General features: G+C 48.3%; 1 protein-coding gene across 1 annotated transcript in view; it reads left to right on the top strand.

Moving 5' to 3' along the window:
* Positions 1 to 24,428, top strand: part of CRAMP1 (cramped chromatin regulator homolog 1) — a 58,542-nt gene that overhangs the window by 24,346 nt on the left and 9,768 nt on the right. Inside the window, 11 exon segments of the mRNA XM_025048263.1 lie at positions 2,203 to 2,251; positions 10,730 to 10,815; positions 11,280 to 11,403; positions 12,481 to 12,562; positions 13,051 to 14,193; positions 17,118 to 17,295; positions 19,476 to 19,657; positions 19,745 to 19,819; positions 22,237 to 22,318; positions 23,267 to 23,371; positions 23,586 to 23,764. Coding sequence (XP_024904031.1) covers positions 2,203 to 2,251; positions 10,730 to 10,815; positions 11,280 to 11,403; positions 12,481 to 12,562; positions 13,051 to 14,193; positions 17,118 to 17,295; positions 19,476 to 19,657; positions 19,745 to 19,819; positions 22,237 to 22,318; positions 23,267 to 23,371; positions 23,586 to 23,764 — 2,285 coding nt within the window.

The following is a 24,428-nucleotide window of genomic DNA, read 5'->3' as shown; positions in this document are numbered from 1 at the left end:
AAACAGGCAAGAATGCCTAAGAGGCTCCAGATGGGACAGGCATCCTGGTTCCCTGCCCCCTGTCTTCCCTATAGTCTGAGGTCTTCTTTGTAAATGTCCCCAGCTCCTGCTTTGAATGGTCTCTTGAGGGGAGCTCTAGGATCCCACCTCCCTTGAATCTCTGCTTCCCCTTCTCTGTCCTTATTTCTGTCTTAAAATGCTTTTGGTCATGTCAGCGCATTGGGCATCACCTCCTTTGGTGATGATGCTATGGCCCTTCCTGCATCCCTGCCATGTATGAGCTGCTCAGCCGGAGCTTCCCAGCCCATCTATGACTCCACATGAGTCTTTTGGGATCCATGACCTTGGGTAGTTTTCTTTTGCCCTTGGGGAATCACCTAGCCTCCTGACCCAACGGGCCTTTGCACTTGGACTTCAGCTCATCTTCCTGCCAGGCGTCCCTCCGGATCAGCTGCCTTTGTCCTCCTGGCGATGCCTGGTTGTCCCTTTTGGCCTAGCTGCACATCAGTTTCACACGTTCACACACATACTTCCTAATGGGGCTTCTCCCGCTGAGTTCCCACCCACTGATCCATGTGCTGGGACATTGTTGTGCTGTTCCATGAATCTTTTTGGAGAAGGACATGCTTGTTCAACGTGTGGCCTCCGCAGAGTGTCCTATACACAGGAGCCACTTCTACTCAGTGGTAGCTCTTTCTGAAAAGCACGCTCTGACCTCCTGAGCACTCAGACACATTTTCTGTGCTTATTCCATCTGCCATAGCACTAGTGTTGGGACGGGGTAAAGCAGGGACAGCAGCTGCCACAGTCCTCACTGGTTTGTTCAGATGGCTTTTCTTCGAAGGGCAGTTCCTTGGACAGTGCCCATCTGGTGATTCAAACCCCAAAGTTGTAGTGGTTCCACCCACCCAGGCTTCTGTCTTTCCTGCCTGCTAGACACAGAATGACGGGCCCTTCTCTTCCCTTGCCCTGTGAACTCCTGCCTACCCTTTAATCTCAGCTCGCTTGTCCACGAACTTTCATGACAAGCTGGGCTGCAGTGTTACACATTCTCAGTACTCCAAACCGTCCTTCATGCAGAATCACAACTGCCACTTTTACTGATGTGTGCTCGTTTGATTTATGCCTGTCTGAGGGCAGGGCTGTGTGGGACCTCTTGTTTAATGAACAAGTCTGTACATTCATCCTCTCTGGGGCTTTGTCTTCTTTCCTGAAGACCTGTTTCTGTCTGGTACTGTTTTCTTGCAGCCTGCAGAACTTCTTTAAGTCTTTCTTGTTGTGCAATTGTGCTGGCCATGAATTCTTGTAGTTATTATTTATCTGAAGTATTTATTTAGTTTTCCTTCTTAAGATATTTTTGCTGGGTGTAGAATTATGATTTGATGTTTTCTTTTCTTTCATCACTTTAAAGATGTTCCACTCTCTCTGGCCTGCACTGTTTCTGGTGAGAGGTCACTGGCCATCTGTGTCCTTGTTCCTCTAGAGAGGGATGTGTTTTTTCCTCTGGCTGGTTTTAAGGTTTTGTCCTTGTCTTTGATTTTCGGCCTGGCAATGTGTTTGTGGCTTATTGTTTTTGTTTTTGTTTTTTTCACCAAAATATGTAGAAGTATTTAAAGAATTTTCAGTGAACACCCAAACACCAACTACTTAGATTCTCCCATTACCTGGTTACTATACTTGCTTTCTCACACTTCCTGAAGAACAGCGCTAAGTACCGGGAAGGCTGAGGAAATGTTCAGGGTCTTGGCTCGTCATTCAGCAGACCTAGGAGTGTGGGGCTCAAAGCTGACTAAGGTGGGCCCACAGGTAACACAAGAGTCCATCAGGAGATGTGTGGACAGGGCACAGTGGTTACCCTGAAAAAAGAGTCTCTGAACTAGGCAGTTAGGCACCAGTGGAGGTTCAGCATAGGCAAGAATCTGGGAAAGAGATTTTGGGCGGAGTGAAGAGTTTTTGGGCGAAGTGATCGGCTGTGCTGATGCAAGTAGTGGTCCCTGCATGAGCGGAGAGGACATAACAGGTGAGAACAGTACCGTTAGCACAGGTGACACCTTGTTTTGACCTTCAGTAAGGGACTTTATGCTGGAAGACCTTAGATATTTCGTAAAGTATTTCGATTCTATACTGAAGATAATTATGTGGAAATCTTTACCAGTTTTGCTTCTGTTTCAAGGTCACATCTGTTTCTTTTTCTGTTTAAAGGTATGGACGACAAGAATGCCACGAAGTTGAATGAGCTCATTCAGGTTGGGTAAGTATGAGTTGTGTTGTGAGATACCACCTGCTCCTGTCGGGTGTTTGCATCATTCTCTGAAATATAGAACTGGAAATATCTGCCTGTCCCTCTCACTCATGCCACCAGAGCTTCTGTGCTCTCTCCTGGATCTTCCCACTCCTTGTCTTGGATGGACCCACCCACCACCCAAGATCTCTGCTGGTCAAAGTCCAGCTGCCTTGTAGATGAGCTCTCCCTGGAGTAGAGTAGTCTTCACTGGCCTCTGCTGTATCTGCAGGACATTGCCTTTTGCACCTCTCATTCTTGTCTCCAATAGCCAGGGGTTGGATGGCCTGCGAGCCTGTCCTTCAGGTCTGCGCTCCTGCTAGGTGGGGCCGGCTGTGTGCGCTTCTGCTCTGGGTCCAGCCCAGCGTCTGCCCTTACAGATGCCCGTATTGGATTCTCGAGGCTTTGTATCTATGAACTGCCACCCGTTTGGAGCCAGGCCTGATAGTAACTAGGATGTATGTATCACCACTGTGCGAAAGAGCAGTGATTCACTCCAATCACCAGGGAATGCAGGTAGCCTTAAAAATTGGTGTCATTGGTCAAAGGGAGCCTCCCAGAGATGTGTGGGGTATGGTCAGAGGCAAGTAGAAAGAGAGGCCACTGGCCATATCCTCGTGGGTTTTTTGTCACCCACATACCCCATTCGTTTGTTGCAGCTTCAGCATCCCATCTTCCTTTCCACTCTCACACCTGCCCTGCACTTACCAAGTGAAAGCTGTGTTTTTTTCTAGAATATAGGATATTCATGTGGTATTGTGCCTACCTGAGAAACCTTGTTAAGAAGGGAAAGATTTTTGGCTGAGGTGGTTTCTGACATTATCTCACCAGCAGGCAAGAGAGTTACCACAGGATATATAGCACTTACTCGGTGATGCAATTTTAGGACAAGTCTCACTCTACCTTTTATTTCAGTTACTCCAGAATCTGTGGGTAAGCGGGTGTTACCAGCCCTTTGCTTGGTGCTCAGGGTTCGTTTGGGGCTGGTTTGATGGAAAAGCAGTGAGTTTGCTTGGCTTTGTCTTACTTTTTGCAAAAACACAGAAATGGGGGCATTATATAGGAGCATGTGGGACTGTCTCCTTGGTGTCTGGAGAGACATGCATGCCCGATGCCTCCTGACTGATCAGGAATGTGAGGAAGGCATGCCTTGATAAGTTTGAAAATGGCCAGATTGGTTTAAGCGGCTGTTGGAATTCAGAGTGCCAGAAGGCTGTGAGCTGTAAGTCTGAAGGTACCGATAAACCCAAGAGCTGAGCTGAGACTCTTCAGTTTCAGAAAAGAGCTGCCTCGGTGAAGCCTCAGTTGAGATGATGGAGGGATGGTTCCGAACAAGCAGGGATTCAGGAGGAATGTCTGCATTGTGCATGTGTTTTGAATCCTTACTAGATAAAGCATAAATTTACATGAGTCCATACTAATAAAATCAATGATTGAATGAATAAATAAATAAATACATAAATAAATGGAGGACGAGGTAATAAATCTCCCATGTGGAATTCCACATAATTTATATAGATACTCTACTTTTAAGTTTTTATGTAGGTAGTTCCCCTTCCTTAAGTGTGGGCTGCTCCCCGGGACTTCTAAAGAGGACAGTATAGGAAGGGGAGAGGAGCATAGAGTGGAGACACCTGACAGACACAACCTCAGTCAGATCAAGGTCTGTGTCAATGGTGATAAGGCAGATTGATGGCATGGAGAGATGTTGCACTGTAAAGACGTCTGCTTTCCCTAAATTAATTGACAGATACTTGTAGTTGCAATCAGAATCACAATGCAGTTTCTTTGATCATTAAGTGTAACTAACCTTCACAGCTCTGAACATTAAATGTAGACCTTAAGTGCACAGCTCTGTGAGTTTTCACAAAGTGATCCCACCAGATCAAGAAATGGAATAAATGTTACACCACTAGCCTTCCCAGAATCTTCCCTTGTGCCACTTCTACTGCTTAAGGCTCAGAGTAAGAAGAAAGGCAAATTAAACTGATATCACGTTTCACAACTGGATGGAGAGGTCTTAGCATTGTTGTTGGTCGTGTTTGCAAACAGTAGGGATAAACTGAGTTTGTAACTCATCCCACCCATAAGGGTGCACACCCTCTGGCCTAGCAGTCTCGCTTTTGGAAATAATTAGATCAGGGTGAGCCGTTCTTGCGAAGATATACGTGACAACAGTGATCATGCTAGCAAAGGGGTGTCAAAAAGTGAAGAGCTGGCTCTGGGCAGGATCGGTCTCCATTTTTGTTTTCAGAAGCAAGGCCGGGCAGGTGCTCACTTGGCTGCTTGGCCCCAATAGGAGTTATACCAGGGTTCTCTTGGGGTCGTGGGCAAATGGGCACCCCTGCTTTCTACTTCATACATATTTTTTTTTTATTTGACTATTTAACAAGAATGTACTTAGATTTGATCGGAGGAGAAAAATTCCATGTTGGGGAAAGGTATTCTTTTTATTAGTTTTAAACTGCTATGACCAAGTTTTCTCCATGGGGTTATAGTTATAAAAATGCAGTTATCTGTATTTTCTAGCAATAAAAGTGTAACACATGTGGCTTAAGTGTTGGTTGGGCCCTGTTGTGAGCGGATGCTGTCAGGCCTGGTGGCAAAACTCTCTAGGAGCCTTTGTATGGTTATGGGGTGAGGGGAACCTACCTATTCCTCATTACGGCCCAGAGGCTACAGGGCTCAGGGACCAGCAATAGCTGGCTTTGACAGAGCCCAGAGAGGCTCTGGGCTCAAGGAGTGTCCAGCAGAGGGCATGACACCCTATGCTTCTCTCCTGCTTCTTTCTCTAGGCCCAATGACTATGTCCGACATGGCGGGCTCAGGAGTGCTGGTGAGGGACAGGGCTTTCCTTTTGACTGCTGCCCTTCCCCTGAGTGACAAGCTCCTGCTCACCCTTTGGCTGCAAGCTTCGACACTCCCCCTCCCCTGAGCCAGAGCAAAATCTGGATGTTACGTGTCTATGTGTGACTCATCAGCACAGCGCTCCTCCTGGCGTCGTGGGTGCTTGCCTGTCATGCTCCTTACCAGCCTGTAGCTCTAAACGGTCTACCCACACAGTCCTTACCCTGGTGTATCAGGGGCCAGGCCCAAGGCCCTTCTCAGTGTGAGTCCCAGAGACCCTCTGACAGAACCCAAGCAGACAAGTGCATTGGTACCAGGTGCTGCCAGCTCCTTTCTCCGATGTGACAGAAGAGCATCATACACCAAACCCTTATGCACCCAAGAAGCAAGATGGCTGCTTTTTCAGTCTTTCAGAAAATTTTATGAAAAAGTTTGAACATCAGAGAAGTTGATAGAATAGCACAGCAGCCACCTGCATACACTTCACTTGCATTTATCAGTAGAAATGAAGAGAATTAGATGCTCTTTTTCACAGAGTTTGGTGTCAAGGTAGCTTGTGTGGCCCTCATGTAGTACATAGTGAATAAAATAGAGGTGGTTAAGGAAGCAGAAATCTGCTCAGGCAGTGCCCACGGGGAATTCGTTCATATCTACAGGACTTTAACCAGTGGTAGATGAGCACAATGCCGACTCTGGGATGGAATGTGCTGTGAGTCAGCTGTAAGGAACCTGTCATGGGCGCATCCAGCTCTTAGGGTCCTCATCTGCTTACCTGGCAGCTCTGGGTTCAGGTCCCTACCTATTAACATTGTCATCTCTCAGGTGCTGAGATACCTGAGAAAAGGTTTGAAACAGCATCAGCTCAGTGAGAAGATTTCTGCCTGCAGCCATAAAGAGATGTGAGACAGAAAGCCTACTGCATGGCACATTCATTCATTCTAGAAGGATCTGAGTGCCCAAATGTGCCAGTATCAAGAATAGGGAGTTGGATATGCGGTGGTGTTAGAGTAGGGGCAGGACAGCTAATGAAGTTCATTCAGCAGAGATCATCTTTCCCATGTATGTGTGTATGGCACATGCACAATAACTTGTGATGAACGTGATCTTGAAACTGTCAGGATGCAGGGAACTTACACCGAGTATCCTGGGAAGGCCTCTTGGAGGTGATGACATTTAGGCTCAAGTCTTAAAGAAAAAGGTGAGCTGGGATGACGCAGGGGTGGGTGAGGCTCAGGCTAAAGGAATAGAGAGTGCAAGGTGAGAAAGGAACCAAGGGGCTAGGGTGGCTAAAGTGTGTGTTGGGGACCTGCTGACAGGGAGGGGTAGAGGGGAGAAGTAGAGCCAGGTCAGGCCAGGACCCTCTCTTTAGGCACATTGGAATTTGGGAATCTTGCCAGAGTATCAGGATAGCAGGCGAGCCCCTTGTTTTGGGTTAAAGTATTTTTCTAGTTCCATGTGGGGGCAAGGTAGGGTGTGCGCATCCATTTTTAAATATCTAGTATTTTAATTCATGTACTTTTTGCTGTTTGCCGTATGGTTCTGCAAGTTTTTTTTCTTTTTTTCCCCCCCCTTTAACTGCCCCCCCCCCCCCCCCCCCCGCTTCTATACTGCAGATCTTTTACATCTCCCCTTAAGAACTGGATCTCTGAAGGTGGGGCATCTCCTCCCATGCGCTTGCAGCATGGACCCGGGGCCTGGCGCACCCGGGGTATGGTCCATGGTTCCACTGGGGCTTGAACCCAGGACCTTCTGCATGTAAAGCAGACGTGCTAACCACTACACTATGGAGTCACCCCCTGCAAGTTTTTTTTTTTAACTTTATTTTTTTAGAGCCATTTTTTATTTACAGGAAAGTTGAGTAGTGAGTACAGAGATGTCCCATATACCCCCTTCCTCTGCATATGTTCTTCTTATGAATATCTTGTATTAAATGATACATTTGTTAGAATTGATTGACAGATACGGATGCATTGTTATTAACTAATGTCCGTTGTTTAATTAGTGTTCATTCTTGGTATTGTACATTCTTTGGTTTTTGACAAATGGCAGTGTCCTATATTCACCGTTACAGGATCTTGCAGGATAGTTTCACTGCCCTAGAAGTCCCTGTGCTCCACTGATTTCTCTCTCTTCTCTAAGGCCTGGCGATCTCTGATCTTGTATTGTTTCCATAGTTGCCTTTTCTGAAGGTCATAGAGTTGGAATCTTATAGCAGGTAGCCTTTTCAGACCAGCTTCTTTAACTTAGTGTTCTGAGTTTTTACAAATAAACATTTGTGTACCACCACAACCATAGTCAAGGCACAGAACAGTTCCATCACCCCCAGATTCCTTCTTGATCTCCCATTGTAGATGTTCCCTCCCCCATGCCCAGCCCTAGCAACCACTGAGCTGCTCTCTGTCCCCTGTAGTTTTGCCTTTCCCAGAATGTTATTTAAACAGGATAATACCGAATATGGCCTTCTAAGTTTGGTGTCTTCCACTCTACAATATACACTTTGAGATTCATTCATGCCTTTTCCTGCGGAGTAGTGTCCCTATTGTGGCTGTTCTGTAGTCTGTTTATCCATCCCCCAGAGAGGGACAAGGGCTGTTTATAGAGAATAATTGACTAAACATCCACCTCCTGGGCATATTCCCAGGGGAGGAGATGGTGAGTGTGTGCATAACTATGAGGAACTGGCAGACTGCTTTCCTGGGAGCGTTCCAGTTGCTCCTCATACTGGTTCTCAGTTTGTTTGTGCTTTTGAACCATCCTACTGGGTGTGAAGTGGTACTTCACTGTGGTTTGGGTTTGCATTTCCTTGATGACCAATGATGTTGAGCATCTTTCTTGTGCTTATTTACCATTTATCTGTCGTCTTTGGTGAAGTATTCAAACCTTGTGCTTATTTTCTTATTTTTGAGTTTAGTGGGTTCTTTATATGTTCTAGACACATGTCTTTTGTCAGATAGGCGATTTGCAAATATTTTCTCCCAGCCTGTGACTTGTCATTCTTTTTACTACTGTCTTTCACAGGGCAGAATGTTTAGCTTTGTTGAAGTCAAATTCAGCATCTTTTTCTTTTATGGATTATGCTTTTAGTGTTGTATGTAAGAACCATTTGCCTAACCTAAGGTCATGAAGATGGTCTATTTCCTTATAAAGTTTTATGGTTTGACATTTAAATCCATGATCTACTTTGGATTTATTTTTGTATAGGATGTGAGGTTTATACTAAGTTTCATTTTTTGGCCTATGGGTGCCCAGTTGTCCCAGCCTCATCTGCCAAAAAGATTGTCTTTCCTCCATTAGCTACTTTTGCGTCATCTAAGGTCAATTAATTATACTGTGCAGATCTGTTTCTGGATTTTAATTCTGTTCCATTGATGGATATATCCATTTTTTCACTAATAGACATCAGTTTTTAAGACCAAAACAAAAAGCCTGTAAAAGGGAAACAGATTGGTAGGGGGAATTAAGTATGGTGCCTGATTTAAGACCAAAAAGTGTTGAGTATTTAACCAACTTTCTGTCTATGCTTCTCACACAGATCTTCAATTAACTGTGACTCTCCTTTTGTTATAAAATTGTAGAATTTGATAAAGGAGTAAATGAATTGAGAAAAGCTCTAAAATTAAATCTTACCACATTAGTCACCCAGCAGCATGCTTATTAGATTTATCAAATAACTTTGCATAGAAGAAAATAAATCTCTCAGAACAGAAAGCCAGACTCTCACATACATAGAGGAATTACTCCATTGCCTGTTTTGTCAGAATGAGTGACACTCAGTTCAGGAGTTCAGATAGAACCCTCTATGTGGTTATATTACATCGGAGGTCAAGCTGTGATTCTTCTGCAGAAAGTACCTCTTAAACCCCCATGCCCTGGGGAAGCACTCGCCCAGCCTGTCAGTAGTCTCACCTGTCTTTCACCTGTGGGGATGATGTGATGTTGGGGAGTGTCGACCATGTCCTGAGACCAAGGCCAGGCCTGAGAGGCCTTCTTCCTGTGAGCTTGAATATGGCACTTTACCTCCTGCAGGCTCCAGGCTCAGGCTGCTCATAGAACTTCCATTTGAGAGAAAAGGGAAAAAATTTTAATCTCAGAATGATCATCTAGTCATAAAAAGGGGGCAGCTCAATTTCACTTAAAAAAAAAAAAAAAGGAAGTCGCAAAATAGCAGTTTAACGGAAAATGTGATTATCACAAACACAGGTGCCACCTGCTTTTTTAGTCTTGCCTGTTACTGTTTTATTTTGTTTGGGGTAGATGTAACAAAAAGTGATGATGGGCAGGAAAGTCCACTTGTCCCTAGAGCCCTTTATTAGAGGAGATTCTTTAAGAATGAACTTCATACTTCATTGCTATTCTTTAAAATACTCCTCCCTGCTCCCCCTCCCCTGCAGCCCTGCTCCATATTATTTACATTCACACCTCCAGGGTAGCACCTTGCGTCTCCCCTGAGTTCAGTGGCTAAGACGTAAGTGTATGGTCTCAGTGGAGTGTGGTGCTTGTTCATGCAGACTCTCATCCTCTCTGAATCTCCCCTCCTGACAGAATGGGGGGAGCTGGCTCCCTGGGGTCACAGCTGGGAGTTGGTCAGTTGAAAAGTTGGTTAAAACACAATAATAAAAACAACGTACCAAAGGACCTTTCATAAAACTTAAATCTACATTTGTTCACTAGCCACTGACTGGGGTGTCTAGCCAAGGCCTTTTCTTTGACTGAAATCTACTGTTAGAGTTCTGGCTTGTTTTTATCTCAGAAGCTGTAGCTAAGATGCATCACTTGTGATTTCTGTTTTCAAATAGAAAAAGAGCTTAGGGGCAAATAGCAGTGGGACTGTAGAGTGCTTCCAGGTCACCCTCAGTCTTTCATAGTTGTCTCTCCCACACTTAACTTGACTGCCATTTTTTTAAAACAACCTACCTTTATTGAGTATTTCCAAAGCATTCCATCATTCCAAGTGTGTGTTTTAGAAGGAACTATTTTTGTGGCTTTTGTACGCATTTATAGTATTTCTTTAATTCTAATATTGTATAAATTATAGTCATAGCAGTGTTCAGAGTGTCACCAACAGCTGTGATAGGCTGCCTTTGGGCCTGCCTGCAGGTCAGTTGGGGGGAGCACAAGCACATGATATCCCTTGCCTGCTGGCTATGAGTGCCCAGTACCCCCAGGCCCCTGATAGTGTGGTTTACAGAGGGACTAGGGGATGTTCCTGACATGGAGATGCAGCCACCTAGAGCTCAGTTGAGAGGTCACATAGAGGTAGGTTGAGACATGCTCTTGAGAGACCCCAAGGAAGAGTTGAGAAGGGAGTGCCATCTGACATCTGATGGGGGCACCATCGTCCTGGGCTTTCCACGAGATGAGACAGTAGCTGGTGCTGCACCAGTCACCAGGCAGGAGGGCAGGGCATGTTGCCTGTGAATGGCAGGAGTCCCTTTAGTAGTGCGAGGTGGGAGCCCTGGAGGCCAGGCCTGGCACCCAGCCAGAGTCCTCACCTGCTCTGAGTTCTGTGTGGATTGGACACACTGGCTCTTCCATATTGCATTGTGTGGGGAGTAATTGTTCATTTAGAGGCCTCAGCACTTCTTTAAAACTCTTTCACAGGGCCACCACAGTACGTTACAAAGGGAGAAATCTGCGGATCAAAGCACCCATGTGCCGAGCCCTGAAGAAACTCTGTGACCCAGACGGTATGTAGAAAGTGGGCTGGGGTGGGGTCAAGAGGTGTTCTATTCTACTCCATATATCAACGGACAGGCCAAGCTAGAAATGCCTGCCTCTATGGCTCTGTGTTTGAGTCTGCCTAACCCTTTGGTCAGCTCCTGGATCCAGAGCTCCTTGTCACAGCAGTGTGTGTCCACTCAGTAAATCAAGGTCAGCTTAGGAGCCACAGCAGCATTCAGATGGAGTGTCAGTGGTGTCAGGAGCGTCTTGTGGCCTCATGCTCTGGCTTCTGGCTTGAAGGGTACCTGAGCAGCCACATGGGCACACCTCTAGGTACAGGTCCTCAAGTCATGGCTTTTCCGCCAGCCCTGCTTTCCCTCCTGGGCCGTTTGCCCACAACTCCTCCTTGACTCTGAGTTGTCTGACTGCGCACTTTGCCTTTTGCTTGGCGGTTCATATGCCAGGCTCTCACAGCCCCTTCTTGTCGCAGGCTTGAGTGACGAAGAGGACCAGAAGCCAGTGCGCCTGCCCCTGAGAGTTCCTGTAGAGCTGCAGCCAAGGAACAACCATGCCTGGGCTCGTGTGCAGAGCCTGGCCCAGAACCCCAGGCTGAGGTAACTGCCTTTGGCGTTTGTGGGGGAGCTAGCTGCAAGGGATGAGACCAGAGCGTGGTGTTTGGGTTCCTTTGGAGACCCTTGAATGAACAGATTTCACTCAGTGCTCCAAAGTTACATGGGCGTAGGGATGTGGGAGTAGTGCACTGTCATTGGGGCCTTCAGACTGTGGGGGCTTGGGGACACCATGCCACATTTTCAAACCTGGGCACGGGTCTCTTGGGCCGAGAGCGGGATGTAGAAAGACGTCATGGCTAACAGGTTGATGACGACAGACTCTTTTCCTCATCTTTCCCCCTTAAGTCCCTTTCCATTCCTCTCTTACCTTCTCCCTGAAGGTTTGTGTCTGATTTATGGGCAGGACATTGAGTACCTTCACAGTGTTGTACAACTACCACTATCTAATTCCAGAACATTTTTATCACGCCAAAAGGAAGCCTTATACCCACTAAATAGTCTCTCCCCCGCAACCTCCTCCCTTGGTCCCTGGCCACCACCAGTCTACCTTCCATCTTTATAGATTTGCCTGTTCTGAATGTTACGCATAAGTAGAATCATGTGCTATGTGATCCTTTCTCTCTGATCTCTCTGAGCATTATTTTCGAGGTTCATCCACATTGTAGTATGTTAGTGCTTCATTTCTTCTGTATGAGTTTTTATTTTCTTAGAATTAAGTAAGGCTGGCCAGAGCCCCTCGTTTTGAACCCAAATAGAAAAGGATTGTGGGTTGTACCAAGGTCTGTATCTGTGTGAGATCTTGCATGGTAAAGGGTACACAGGTCTCCATTTTGTCATGCAGCTTTGTGTGAGTCACTAGTTTCTCAATTTAAAAAGTTAATTTTTAAAAAATTTATTTAAATTAGTTTCAAGTATACAGTACATTGATTAGGTATCTGTATAGTTCATTTTTAAGAAAAGAAATCGGTGGCTCTGTTGGGACATCAAGGCTCTGGCCCCTCCTTGGTGCCCTTCCAATACTCTTTATGGCATTATCTTCTGCTGGCAGCCTCCAGGGCTCTTTAGAAGGTTCACTTCCCGTGTAACAGCCTCCCTCTTCCTGTCTGTTGTTTCCTGCAGAATGATAGTGGAGCTCCATCGGAAGGTCTCCAGCCTCATTGAATTCTTGAAGCAGAAGTGGGCGCTCCATGAAGTGCGAATCGTATCTTTTTCCTACTAAAGTAACTCCCCCACACAAATTCCACAGCACCTGCTGTCTGAGAATGGAGTCCTGCATTTCAGCGCTGGGATTGCGTTGGGGCTCTGTGGGACGTAGCAGCTGTGCTGTGAGATGGTGTGGAACCGGAACTAAAACCTGTAGCCCCTCATCCTGAGTTTTGGGTATGAGCCCCTTTTCTGACCTTACAGTGTTCGAACTGTCACAGCAGCCCTCCATGTGGCGAGTGGCTACCACCTGGCCTGTGGGATGTGGCCCAGGCATCTCTGCCAGCAGGTTGAATGAAATGACCTAGGACTCCCCGACACTTCTCAGTCTTGGCCATCTCCCAACTCTGCCTAGTCGCCAGCCAGGAGGGCATGTATTAGTGATGAAGTTCCTAGAGAAGGAAATGCCTGGGTCATGCTTTCCCCAAGGCCCTTGGTGCCCAGGGATGGGTATTACTATAGGTGATTCCTTAACAGTACACTCAGCGGAAGACGCTTGCAGAGCGTCAGCTGCAGGACTCGTTCGTGGAGCCGTCACAGGAGAAAGTGGCACTGCACCTGTTCCCAGGGGAGAACTGCACTCTGACCCCACTTCCAGGAGTGGCCCGTGTGGTACACTCCAAGGCCTTCTGCACGGTGCACTGGCAGGAGGGTGGCCGGTGCAAACAGAATGCCAAGGATGCCCACACACTGCCTCCAGCCCAAATCCTGGGCATCCACAGCGGGCAGGGCACGGCCAGAGGCCAGGTGAAGTGCCCAAGGGGCGGTGCTGAGGGCAAGGTTGGAGGGCGGCCTCCTCCCTCCACCTATGCTTCACAGAGCTCTGAAGAGAGTTCCCCTGAAAGTGCCCCTGCGGAGGTGGTTGTTCCAAGCCTCAGCAGCCCAGACGCTCCTGACAGGCTTCCCCTTGGGCTCCAGGATGCTGGGGGACAGCTCGAGAAGCCTCCTATGCCTGCTCCTACAGAGGGCAGGGATGTCCCTGCCCAAGAGCCTGGGGCCATGACGTGTGCCTGTGGCCAGCTTCCAGAGCTAGAGGATGAGCTCTCCCTCCTGGACCCCTTCCCCCGCTACATGAAGTCCTGCCAGGACCTCATTATCCCTGAGCCATGCCGCTGTGCGGACTCTCGGCCTTCGGCATGTGCCTCCCCAGAGACTCGCGCCCCTAGCAATGCAGAGGCAGCTGACTTTGCTGGTGCCAGGGTTCCGTCCCCTGTCCGCGGCCCGCCTGGCCCTGAGCCTCAGCCCAGCCCAAGTCTCCAGCCAGATGTTTGCACTAAAGACTCAGCAGATCCTCCTGCAGAGGAGGCCCAGGAGAAGGCGAGCCCCTCGGACCCGCTGCCTCCTCAGGGACAGCCTGTTGCCAAGCCCCCGAAGGACGTCCCCGCCAGCCGGCTGGCCCAGCAGCTCCGTGAGGAGGGCTGGAACCTGCAGACCTCCGAGAGCCTGACGCTGGCGGAAGTCTACCTCATGATGGGCAAGCCGAGCAAGCTGCAGCTGGAGTACGACTGGCTGGCCGTGCTGGACCCCGAGGGCCAGGCCCCTGGCGGCTCCCCGCCTTCCGCCTTCCACAAGCAGCGCCTCCTCAGCTGCCTCCTGAAGCTCATCTCCACTGAGGTCAACCCCAGGCTGGTGAGTGAGAGTCAGACACGGCCCTGCTGGCACCCTGAGGGCAAATAAGCCTGGCTCCATGGTAGTCAGTCAGGACTCCCAAAGGCTCCTTGGGGGAAGGGCATGAAGCAGGGACCCTGGTGACCCAGGCACCAGAGGCTATGTTAGACCATGTTTCATTCTCTTGAGCAGGGCTGTGTAGAGCACTGGCCAGGGCTCCAGCTCCCTCCCAGGTGAGGGCCCTGTCCTGCAAGGCTCATGCAGCAACCAGTGGCCATGCCTTTTGGGCCATGCTTGTTGGGCCTTGCCAGGCTCCAGTGATGCTGCTGAGCCCTGAGTTTCCTGGCTGAGGGGACAGTGCGCAGAGGCAAGGTGGCAGACTCAGCCAGAAGCCGAGCCGAATCAAGTTTTCTCTAAGTGTCAGGAGCACTGCGGGCTTCAGCAGAGGAGTGACAGGATTGAGGGTGTGCTTTAGAATGGCTGTCCTGGGAGGATGGGGTGTTGCAGCATCAATGGAGGGAGTGGAGCTAGGAGGGGGCAAATGGAATGCCGGGGCTATAGTCTGTGCTGTGTGGGGCCATGCTCTGTGGGGCAGCAGTGGGGAGACCTCTGCTGGCATCTGTTCATGAGGTAGCTAGTTGAAGTGGTCTGGGGCTCCTCAGGAGGCTCCAGGGAATGGCTGCGATGGCTCAGGGAGGGCCAGGCCACACCAGGCAGGCCATGGCCTTTGACCCCCACCTCAGGAGGCAGATTAGCCAAGCCACAAATGGGGCAGAAAATACCACTGATAGGAAAGTCTCTTAGGCTCTCCTGGACACAAGAGAGCAGAGTCCTGAGGCAGGTTGGTCCCGAAGTAGCAGTGTGTACGTAGTGTTCAGAAGCCTGGAGGCTCTCAGGTTCCAGGAGGTACAGCTGAGGAAGCTAAACACAGTGGCCTCAGATGACAGGCTGGGACTGCGGGCTCACTGTGTACCCCCTAGCACTGATTCATGTTCAGAACCAAGTACAAGGGGCCCCTGGGAACACACCATACATTCTGCTTTTCCTGGGCAGGTACACTAGGTCTGTGCCTTCATTGTTCTGCCTTGGTTTTCGGTGTGCCTCTCCCACCATGTTCTCCATTTTTTTGCATTTGCCCCTGCGCTTGCATGGAGAAGTGTTTCTGTGGAGCATTGGTGAAGTGAATCAGTGTCTTGTGAGAGATGGCTCTAGCAGGGGTGGGTGGAAGGAAACTGCTGGCTGCTGCAGAGGCTGGTAAGTCAAGGCCTGAGGGTGAGCAGCCGCCTTTGGATTTAGTGGTGCGGAGGCGAGTCGTGGGCAAGCATTGGCAATACTGGGGTGACTGGACAGATTTGATGAATTTAAAAGCCTTTTTTGAGGTTTTTTTTTGGCAGGGGAGGGATCAGGAGAGACAATGGGGTAATATGAGCATGTCCAATGTAGAGGAGGCCAAGCTAGGCCGGCTCCTGAGAAGGCTGGAGGCAGCAATGCTAAGATAGTGGCCTTGGCCTCAACTGAAGAGGAGAGTGGAGCAGGTTGGAAATATTGCAAAGAATGCAAAGCAGGGTGGCTCCATAGTGTCTTGGTTAGCACGTCTGCTTTACACACAGAAGGTCCTGGGTTCGCACCCCAGGTGGAGCCACGGACCATACACCGGGTGTGCCACGCCCTGTGTGGGAGGGGACACCCCACCCTTAAGGGGAAATGGCAACATCCATAGGTCAGGGGTGGAAGTGCAGGGGTGGAATTAAAGAGAGGGAAAAAAATGCAAAACAGGGTGCTCATAGCCATGGTTCCCAAAGTGGGGTCCCCAATCAACAGCCTCAGCATCACCTTGGAACTTGTTAGAGTTGCAGGTTCTTGGGACTCTGTAGACCGTGTTTTGACACCCTTCACCAGGTGATTCTGATGCAACTCTTTTATGAGAACCACTAACCAGAGGCCCCGCTGAGAGTAGGGACCTTAAATTAGAGACGGATGGACTGGCCTTGTGGTCTCCCTCCTCCTATAGTTGTGGTGAAGTTCTGACAAGCAGGTATTCTCTGTCAGGATGCTGGCAACAGGCTGGCTGGGTACTCAGTTGGGCAGGAAGGGACATCAAGGCTGGGGGTGGAGGGCATCCCACGGAAAGGAGAGAGTAGGTCAGGGCTGGGGGCTGAAAGCCATAGAAGGTACAGGAGTGGTTGCGGGGCCCCTGAGTGAGAACATGTGAGATTGTGCTGAGACTGTAGACAGTGAGTTTTGTAATTCACAGGAAGGTGCCCCAAGGTGGGCCTTGGGCATGGGTGCTAAGGAAGAATGAGGAGAGGGGTCGATGGTGAAGTTGTCAGGGTAAGACAGGTGAGTGGATGGGGATGTTTCTGGCAAGGACCCAGGAGTGGACGAAGTGATCTATAAAAACCCCTGGGGTTGGGTGTCGACTCAGCACAGGGCTCTTCAGCTGTGATTGTGTTTAATTCTAGAAGTTAAATCTGTATTTCTTTTTTTTGACTCACAATCAGAAGAGACCACTCCAGTCATCTTAGGCTTGCTTTATAAAAAGGTGAATTACTGTCACTTGCCATTCAGCATCTTCTTCTGGCAGTGCGAGCACGTCCTGTGTGGCCAGGGCTGCCTGCTGCTTTCAGCCATCAGTCCCTCCTTCCCTTCCTCCCACCACTCCCTGGTTTGTCTGTTCATGCCACGTGCCTGTGGGCAGTGAGGTCAGAGATTTCAGGAGGAAGAGCAGTGGTTCTCCTAAGGGTCCACATGAGTGATGGTTTTGAGTGCTGGCACTGCTGAGTGACTCAAAGATGCTAACCTTTGCCGTCATGGAAGTCTGGTCTCTGAGCCTTTGCCGTCCCTCTGAACTTGGAGTTTTTGTGCCTCCTATTCCAGGGCACTCATTTTAGAGCCATCGTTCACAAGCTGAGGTTGGCCATTGTTTCAGCTCATTTCTGTCCTAGGCTCCGGAAGCGAATGCCAGCTCCACAGCCTCAGTGAGGCCCGCCCAGGAGGAGCAGTCGACGACTCCCCCAGGGAAGGTGGTGAGCATCAGCTCCCGGAGCCCCCGCTGCCCTCGAAACCAGTCTGCCCTCCGCAACAGCAAGGCCTTCTCTCCCAGCTCTGCACCTTGCCCTTCAGGTGAGACTCAGCAGCAGTGCTCACCCAGTCCTCACTGTCCTAGGCAGCCCGCTGGGTATTGGGGCTGTGCCAGCGCTGAAGGCACTGGGATACCTGAGGCTTGGCCCCCCTCAGCCATGGCCCAGCGGGTGGGAGGGTGACCCTGTCACCAAGGGCCTTCAGGTCCTGGGGTTACGGGAGCCAGTGGGAAACATGGAGTGGCCCTCACCAGTCCGTTCTCTTTGGAGGATCATGCTCTTTGAGGTCAGCAGAAGCCTCCATAACATGCTGAGTTGGTGGCTTAAAGTATGAGAAAGGTTGGTTCTCTCTGAATCTTCTAGAGACTATTTTTCTTTAATTTTAATTTCTAAAGTATTAAAGACACCTTCAGTTGAAGGATTTCCTCAGCACTTTAACACAAGTCTTGTTAGTAGAGATGGGCCGACCTGCCATTCTGTTCTATTTCTTTACCTCAATTGTACGTCGCAAGAGAACTTTAAATTAATTGGGTTACTGGTTATGTAAAACTCCAGGATCAGCATGAACCATTTCCTTGAGGCATTGATTTTCCTTACTTAGTTTTTTTTTTTATAATAAAACATTAATTGTCTTAACTAGAATCATAAATTCTATATGATTTTTAAAGGTAGAATAAGAAACGTGCATGCATTCTATGGCCTTGCCCCATGTGCCATGGGTGTGTAAGTCCATGCTGAATGCGTCAGAGCCCTACTCCTTCCTCTCGCACACCAAAGTCCTGCAGCTCTTCCCAAGACTGACCTGATGATTTTTTTATGGCTGGGGAGGCAGGGATGCAGGGATGCAGGGTCTGAGGGCTGGAGAGTTCCTTCATGTCCTGTGCTCCAGAAGGCCTCTACACCAGACACGAAGGGCATTGTAACTGCTCTCATAAGCAGACGTTCTCGCTGTAGAAGCTTGGACGCCCTGGGTGGCCTGAACATCCCACAATGGCCAGGGCATCTGCAATGATGACCAGTGTGCATCATATAAGAAGTGGTCCTGCCTTTGTTCTTATTCTTATCTAGCCTAGTGCTCTAAAACGTGCAGTAAGTTTTTGACTGAACAGACCTATTGTTCTGGTGAGTTAATGGTTCTCTAGGATGATTTTCCAAACAGAATGTTACTAGCTTTATATTTTTCTCTCAGTTTCTATGTTGTGAATAACCTGCCTGTTAAGTGCTTGAAGATTTCCTTGAAGAGTACTTCATGGAGTCCTTCGAGAAAATTAGGCTGCTTGCAGTGTCAGGTTCACCAGCTTCTACCGTTTTTATTTTTATTTTCTCACTGTGGCTCATGAGGGAGGGCATCAGCACACCGTGAATTGGTCCTTACAGATAAGGGTGTAGTACTTGATGGTGAGGCTAGCTGGTAGGTTATATAGTCTTTTCCTACGTTCCATTCTGTTTTTTAAATTTCGTAATTCTGTGTACTCTTTAATATCCATCCTCTTTCTGAATTGAGGATGCTTCTAGACCAGTGTACCTGTAGTGCTAGAATCCAGATTCGTGCTTAGAAGACCTGATCCCTGGATGCCATAAGTGTTAGCGTAACCTTACCGATCTACAAATAAATTTTTTTTTACCCATCCTACCATGAATCAAGAATGAAAACAGCTAGCAGAGTCCCAGAATAGTGGTTTCTAAATAAATATTTTCTGTCCCTCTATCTCTGAGTCTGTTTTCTATATAATTAGAGATTTAGACCAGGCATCAGCAAAGTACAGCCTACTTCTTGTAAATAAAGTTTTATTGGTACACGGCTACCCTCACTGGTATGCATACACATGTTGTCTGTGGCTATTTTGTGCTACAGCTATAGAACTGATTTTAGCAGAGGCTATAGACCCACAAAGTTTTATTTATTACCTGTCCCTTTAAAGAGTTTGCTGACCCCTGGTCTACACTAGATCTTGAAGGTTCTACTGGCTCTGAAGTCTTTGAAGGCCTAAGCTTCCCTTCCTACTGAGGATCAAAGTGGTAAAGAACATTTATCTTGTCTGCTCACAATGAGCACCAGATTTTCAGGGAGATGGATGGAAAGCAGATTTAATGGTGCTAAGATATGGGAAATTCCTTCCCAGGAAACTGAACAGATTGTTCTTCCTGATTTTCTTCCCAGTAGAACTCCATTCACACTGGAGATGTTGCTGGCTGAGTGTAGCTATGTTTACTCTCTTCTAGGTTTGAGAAACCCTCCGAGACCCCTCTTGGTGGCTGGTCCCTCCAGTACAGGAAGCAGTGACTCAGATGGTGGCCTTTTTGCTGTCCCAACAACTTTACCACCCAACAGCCGACATGGGAAGCTCTTCTCTCCCAATAAAGAGACAGAATTAACTTTCCTTCAACACCTGAACTCCATCAGCGTAAGTGCGAGGATTGCACCCCCTGCTTGCCTGCCTTCCCATTTGGTAGAAAACACTCTCAGGGATCGGATGCTCTTTTCCTCACAGATGCAGTCAGATTTCTTCTTGCCAAAGCCCCGGAAGTTGCAGAACCGGCACTTGCGGAAGCCGCTGGTGGTCCAGGTCAGGAACCCGGGTCAGGTCTGCCAGGACCAGCCTCCCACTGGCCAAGCTGCCCATACACACTGGTTTTCTCCCGTGTCTTGGGTGTTCATGGAGACCCCCTGCCCCTTTCTTCTTTCTTATGAATAGAGTAAAGTATTCAGTGACCCTAACTGTACCCGAAAATAAAGATAATCTTTGCACAACATGAAAAACGCTTGTAAAAAGATAGAAAGTTCTGGGGGTTCAAGTCCCAAGAATGTCCCCATTTGAGATATATTTGAGGACTCTCAGAACATCTATTTATGAACATATAGTCTGTGGAAGCAGTTGGCAAGGTAATATGTATTTTCCAGAGGTCAGACCTCTGGAGCTCATAGTGATGAACACTGAGGGGGACCCATAGATGCCATCTGCAGACCAGAGGGGAGATCCAGGAATGACAGAGAAAAGGGACAGTTTTATTTGAAAGTAAAAAGATGAAAGAGGTGAAGCTGGAATTTTTAAATGACTGTGAGCTTAGAAAGTCATGAATGTGCATTGTTTTGGGATTAATGCATCAGTCTCTTTTTGTTAGACTATTAGAAATCTCTTGAGATTAATTTATTTAAAAATGAGAAATTGCATGACAGGTCTTTGAAAGGAAGATGTATTCTAAATCCCAAGTTTTTTTGTGTGTGTGCAGACTATAATTGACCCTTGAACAATGCAGGGGGTAGGGGTGACAACCCCCCACATAGTCAAAAATCCGTATGTAACTTTTGACTCCCCCAAAACTTAAGTTGTCCCTCGGTATCCGCAGGGGATTGGTTCCAGGACCCCCCACGGGTACCAAAATCTGCGGATACTCAAGTCCCCTATTTAAAATGGCGTAGAACAATGCATACAGTCGGCCCTCCACATCCGCGGACTACCAACCGCGGATCGAAAACAGTACAGGTATTTATTGAAAAAAAAAATCCGCCTGTAAGTGGACCCACACAATTCAAACTCATGTTTTAGGGCTACCTGTTTAGTGTTAATGTATTTAGTTTTAGTATATTTGGCGAAGTGTATAAATCTTCCACCCTGGCTGAGTGGGAGCTCCATAGCTGTTTGGTTCAGGGCCTGTGATTGTTGTTGTTTTTGTTTTGTTTTTAACAGCTTTATTGATATATAGTTCACATACTATAAAGTTCCCCCATTAAAGTTTAATGGTTTTTAGTATATTCACAGGGTTGTGCAACCAACACCATTGTCTAATCCCAGAACATTTTCATCATTTCAAACAAACCCCGTACCTCTTACCCACATTCCCCCCTACCCCAACCCCTTGCAACCATGAATCTACTTTCTGTCTCTATGGATTTGCCTGTTCTGGGCATTTCATTTAAATGGAATCACACAAATATATAGGCTTTTCCATTTACTTCTTTATGAGAAGTTAATTGGCACAAAGCCATGGTCATTCATTTCCTAACTGTCCACAGTTGCTTCCATGGCACCAGGGTAAAGATGAATAGCTGCAACAGAGGCCATATGGCCACAGAGCCTAAAATATTTCTCACCTGCCCCTTCAGAAAGTACATTTGGAGCAAAACCAGCACATCTGTAGCTCCTCAAAGTCACCTCACTGCCTCTAAGCAGCCAAGCAGACCTAACAGCCCTTTCTGTCAAGTTTATATCCCCAGTAGCACCTCCTCTGCTGTGTGCTGACACCCTGGGGTACTTCTTAGGGGCATGGAGATGTCTTTTGTAAGTCAGCAGAGCCATAGCTAGGCACCCAGAGCTGGAGGTCCTCAGGACACTTTTGGGTGATACATATTTTCTGTTAATGTTTTACTTCAATGAATGAGAGTTTCAGCAATTAATATAATTTCTTTAGATGGTAGTCATCAATTGGAACTTAATTATTTACACATAGGAGCCCCGGGCAGATAAACAGGGAAGGTTGGGCACTGGGACTGTCGGACTGGGTGGAATGCCTCAAGCCCTTAGCCTGTCTGTGTTACAAGCAGCAACTTTATCTTCACCCCAAATTCAAGGAGACCCAGAATAAAGGGGTGTCTTTTCACAGTCCACATTGAGTGGTTGTAAATAGATATATGTGACTAGTTGCATTCCAGGCTAATCTAGAATTCTGGATTAACAGTGGATCATTCTGACCTTCCTCTAGTTTTCCTGGGGAAAGTTTTATCCCTTGGGGTTTTTTGTTTTGTTTTGTTTTGTATTTTTTCAGAGAGGACCTAGTGTTTAAGGCTTTGGGTCCACAGAACAGCCATCCTCAGACTGTCCCAGGAGCCCTTGTGTCATCATCTCTAGAACCAGAGCCCCCATCTGATTACACTAAGCTCCCTGTTATCGGGAATATCCCTTTACAACTCTTTGCTGGTTTCCTGAGTGATTTTTGGCATTGGGGTCTTTTCATCACCTGATTAGTGGTAGTTTTCCTTCCACAGAGAACCCTACTTCCTAGACCGTCTGAAAACCAGTCCCACAATGTCTGCTCCTTCTCCATCCTGTCAAATTCCTCCGTAACTGGTAAGCATTGGGGTTCCTCAGGTTGGCTTTTTACTCCTCCTTACTTGCATGTGGCTTCATCTTTGGGAGTGGTAGGCATTTGCTTCCATGGCTCTTGGAGTGACATTTCCAGCATTCCTTTGTCCATTCTATCAATAGACACTGAGTGTGCCCCTGTGCTGGGCCTGGGCTGCAGCGTGGGCACGTGTGGACCTTTGACAGGTGGTGCACAGGCAGCTGCTTCAAAGGTAGCTCAGGAGGTCCTGTTGGGGATGCTTTGCTCAGTTTGGTTTAGGGGAGCATCTGTGGTCCACCCTGTCTTTGTGATGTTTTACCAGGCGTTTTACAGAATAGATGCATGCAATCTTAGGGTATACAACTCGGGTGTTCCCAGGTCTCTAAGGTCAGTGGGGCCCTGGCTCTTGGAAGTAAATTTACTTAAACAGAATTGTTTAATGAAACACATATTCCATGATTTATCTTTAAATCAGTCTTGAGTTTCACATTTCAGATTTATTTACTGTAGAACCCAGACAGCAGTCGATTGCTTTTTCTCATGCCACCTTTTTACCTGCAGAAGGCCTAGTAGGAAAGAGGACTCTTGCAGGTGGAATCTTGGTCCAAGATTTGATGCTCTGACTGCCTTAGAAGAGCCTATAGCTTAGTTCAGGTGTGCGTTACTCTTAAAAGGGTCATCCTCAGGGGATGACAGTACTGACTGCAGCCTTTTAGCGGCACCCAAGTGTCACAGTGGTGCCGCTGTCATGGGTGCCAAAGCTTTCTCCTTGTCTGGGTCCCGTTTGACCTCTCTTTGGCCTGTTTGGGATGTTTGGTGGTTTCCGCCTTGGCTCAGCTTGCGTGGTCTCGACTGTGGCTGTGAAGCAAACCCTTTGTAGCCTCCGCTATACGGTCAGAGGGCACCAGGGGCAAGCGGGGTTGATGCGGCTGCTTCTGTTCTTGTCCTCACAGGGAGAGGCTCGTTCCGGCCCATCCAGTCCTCCCTGACCAAAGCGGCTCTGTCTCGGCCGATCATGCCCAAGGTCCTTCCGCCCCAGGCCACGGGCCACCTGGCCAGTAAGTTTCTGTGACCAGCATGGTGAGAGGCACCACGTGAGGGTTTTGAGTGACATTTCTGTTTTCTTCTTTCCCAAGCCATGCTGTCTCATTACCCTCCAGAGAGAACACGAAAGCTGTTACCCTGGCATTGACATGAGGAGTGAGGGAGAGGCTCTTCCCATGTTTTGGGATGTGGTAGAGCTAGGATTGGCAATGTTTTTTCTGTTCCCAGGTGCTGTCGACTTAGCAGCTACAAGTGCTGGCATCATCCCTGGGAGCCCCCTCCCTGTCTTGGACCCTGAGGGCTTGTCTGGCATCTCTCCACTGTCTTCAGATGAGGCAACAGCTGCTCTCTCGGGTCAGGACTCCACCAGCACCCACCAGAATGGAGACCCCATCCCCGCCATGGGGGTGAGTGTTTAGAAGGGCCTCTCCGAATTACCACCAGCTGCCAGGATGGGTTGGTTACTCTCCAAAGGGATGGGAGCCAGGACCATGGGGCTGAGGTCATGCTAGACTCCAGTTCTGCCCCTGGAGGGGATGGGCCTAATGGGCCAGAGGAGAGGCTCTGGACCAGGGAGGCTCTGGCATGAGCAAGCACCATGTGGCTCAGAGGGGAGAGTCATAGCCGAGTGGGCACAGGCTTGCTGGGTGACACTGGAGAATTCAGAACTGAGAAGAACGAGGAGATCTGTACGTCAGCAGACTTCTCAGACATCAGCTTGGTCTGAGAAAGAACTTTAACCAGATTGGCCAGGAGCGATCCTAATGACCCCCAATGGGCACTCCTTTCCGACTTTCCCAGCGCTCTGGTTTCTCTGGTTCCATGGCCCTGCCCTGCCTGAGGACCATGAGGTTTTAAATTAACAATTTTAAGTTCAGGGACTTGGTGGCCTGCCCTCTGTAAGCGATGGGCTTGCTCGTCCTCACAGGAAGAGATTTCCAAATAGACTGAGGTGGGTTCCTGTGTTGCTGGCCAGTAGGAAGCCGGGGAGTGGAGCGGCTTGCTCTTTGAGAGCTTGGAGGCTGGCAAGCCCTTGGGGGTAGTTCTGGCATGCTGTGTGTAGGGCTCACT

This window comes from Pteropus alecto, unplaced genomic scaffold (assembly GCF_000325575.1).
Source record: "Pteropus alecto unplaced genomic scaffold, ASM32557v1 scaffold44, whole genome shotgun sequence".
Classification (NCBI taxonomy): Eukaryota; Metazoa; Chordata; class Mammalia; order Chiroptera; family Pteropodidae; genus Pteropus; species Pteropus alecto.
Note: the sequence above shows the minus strand (reverse complement) of the source record. Positions and strands in the feature narration are given on the sequence as shown.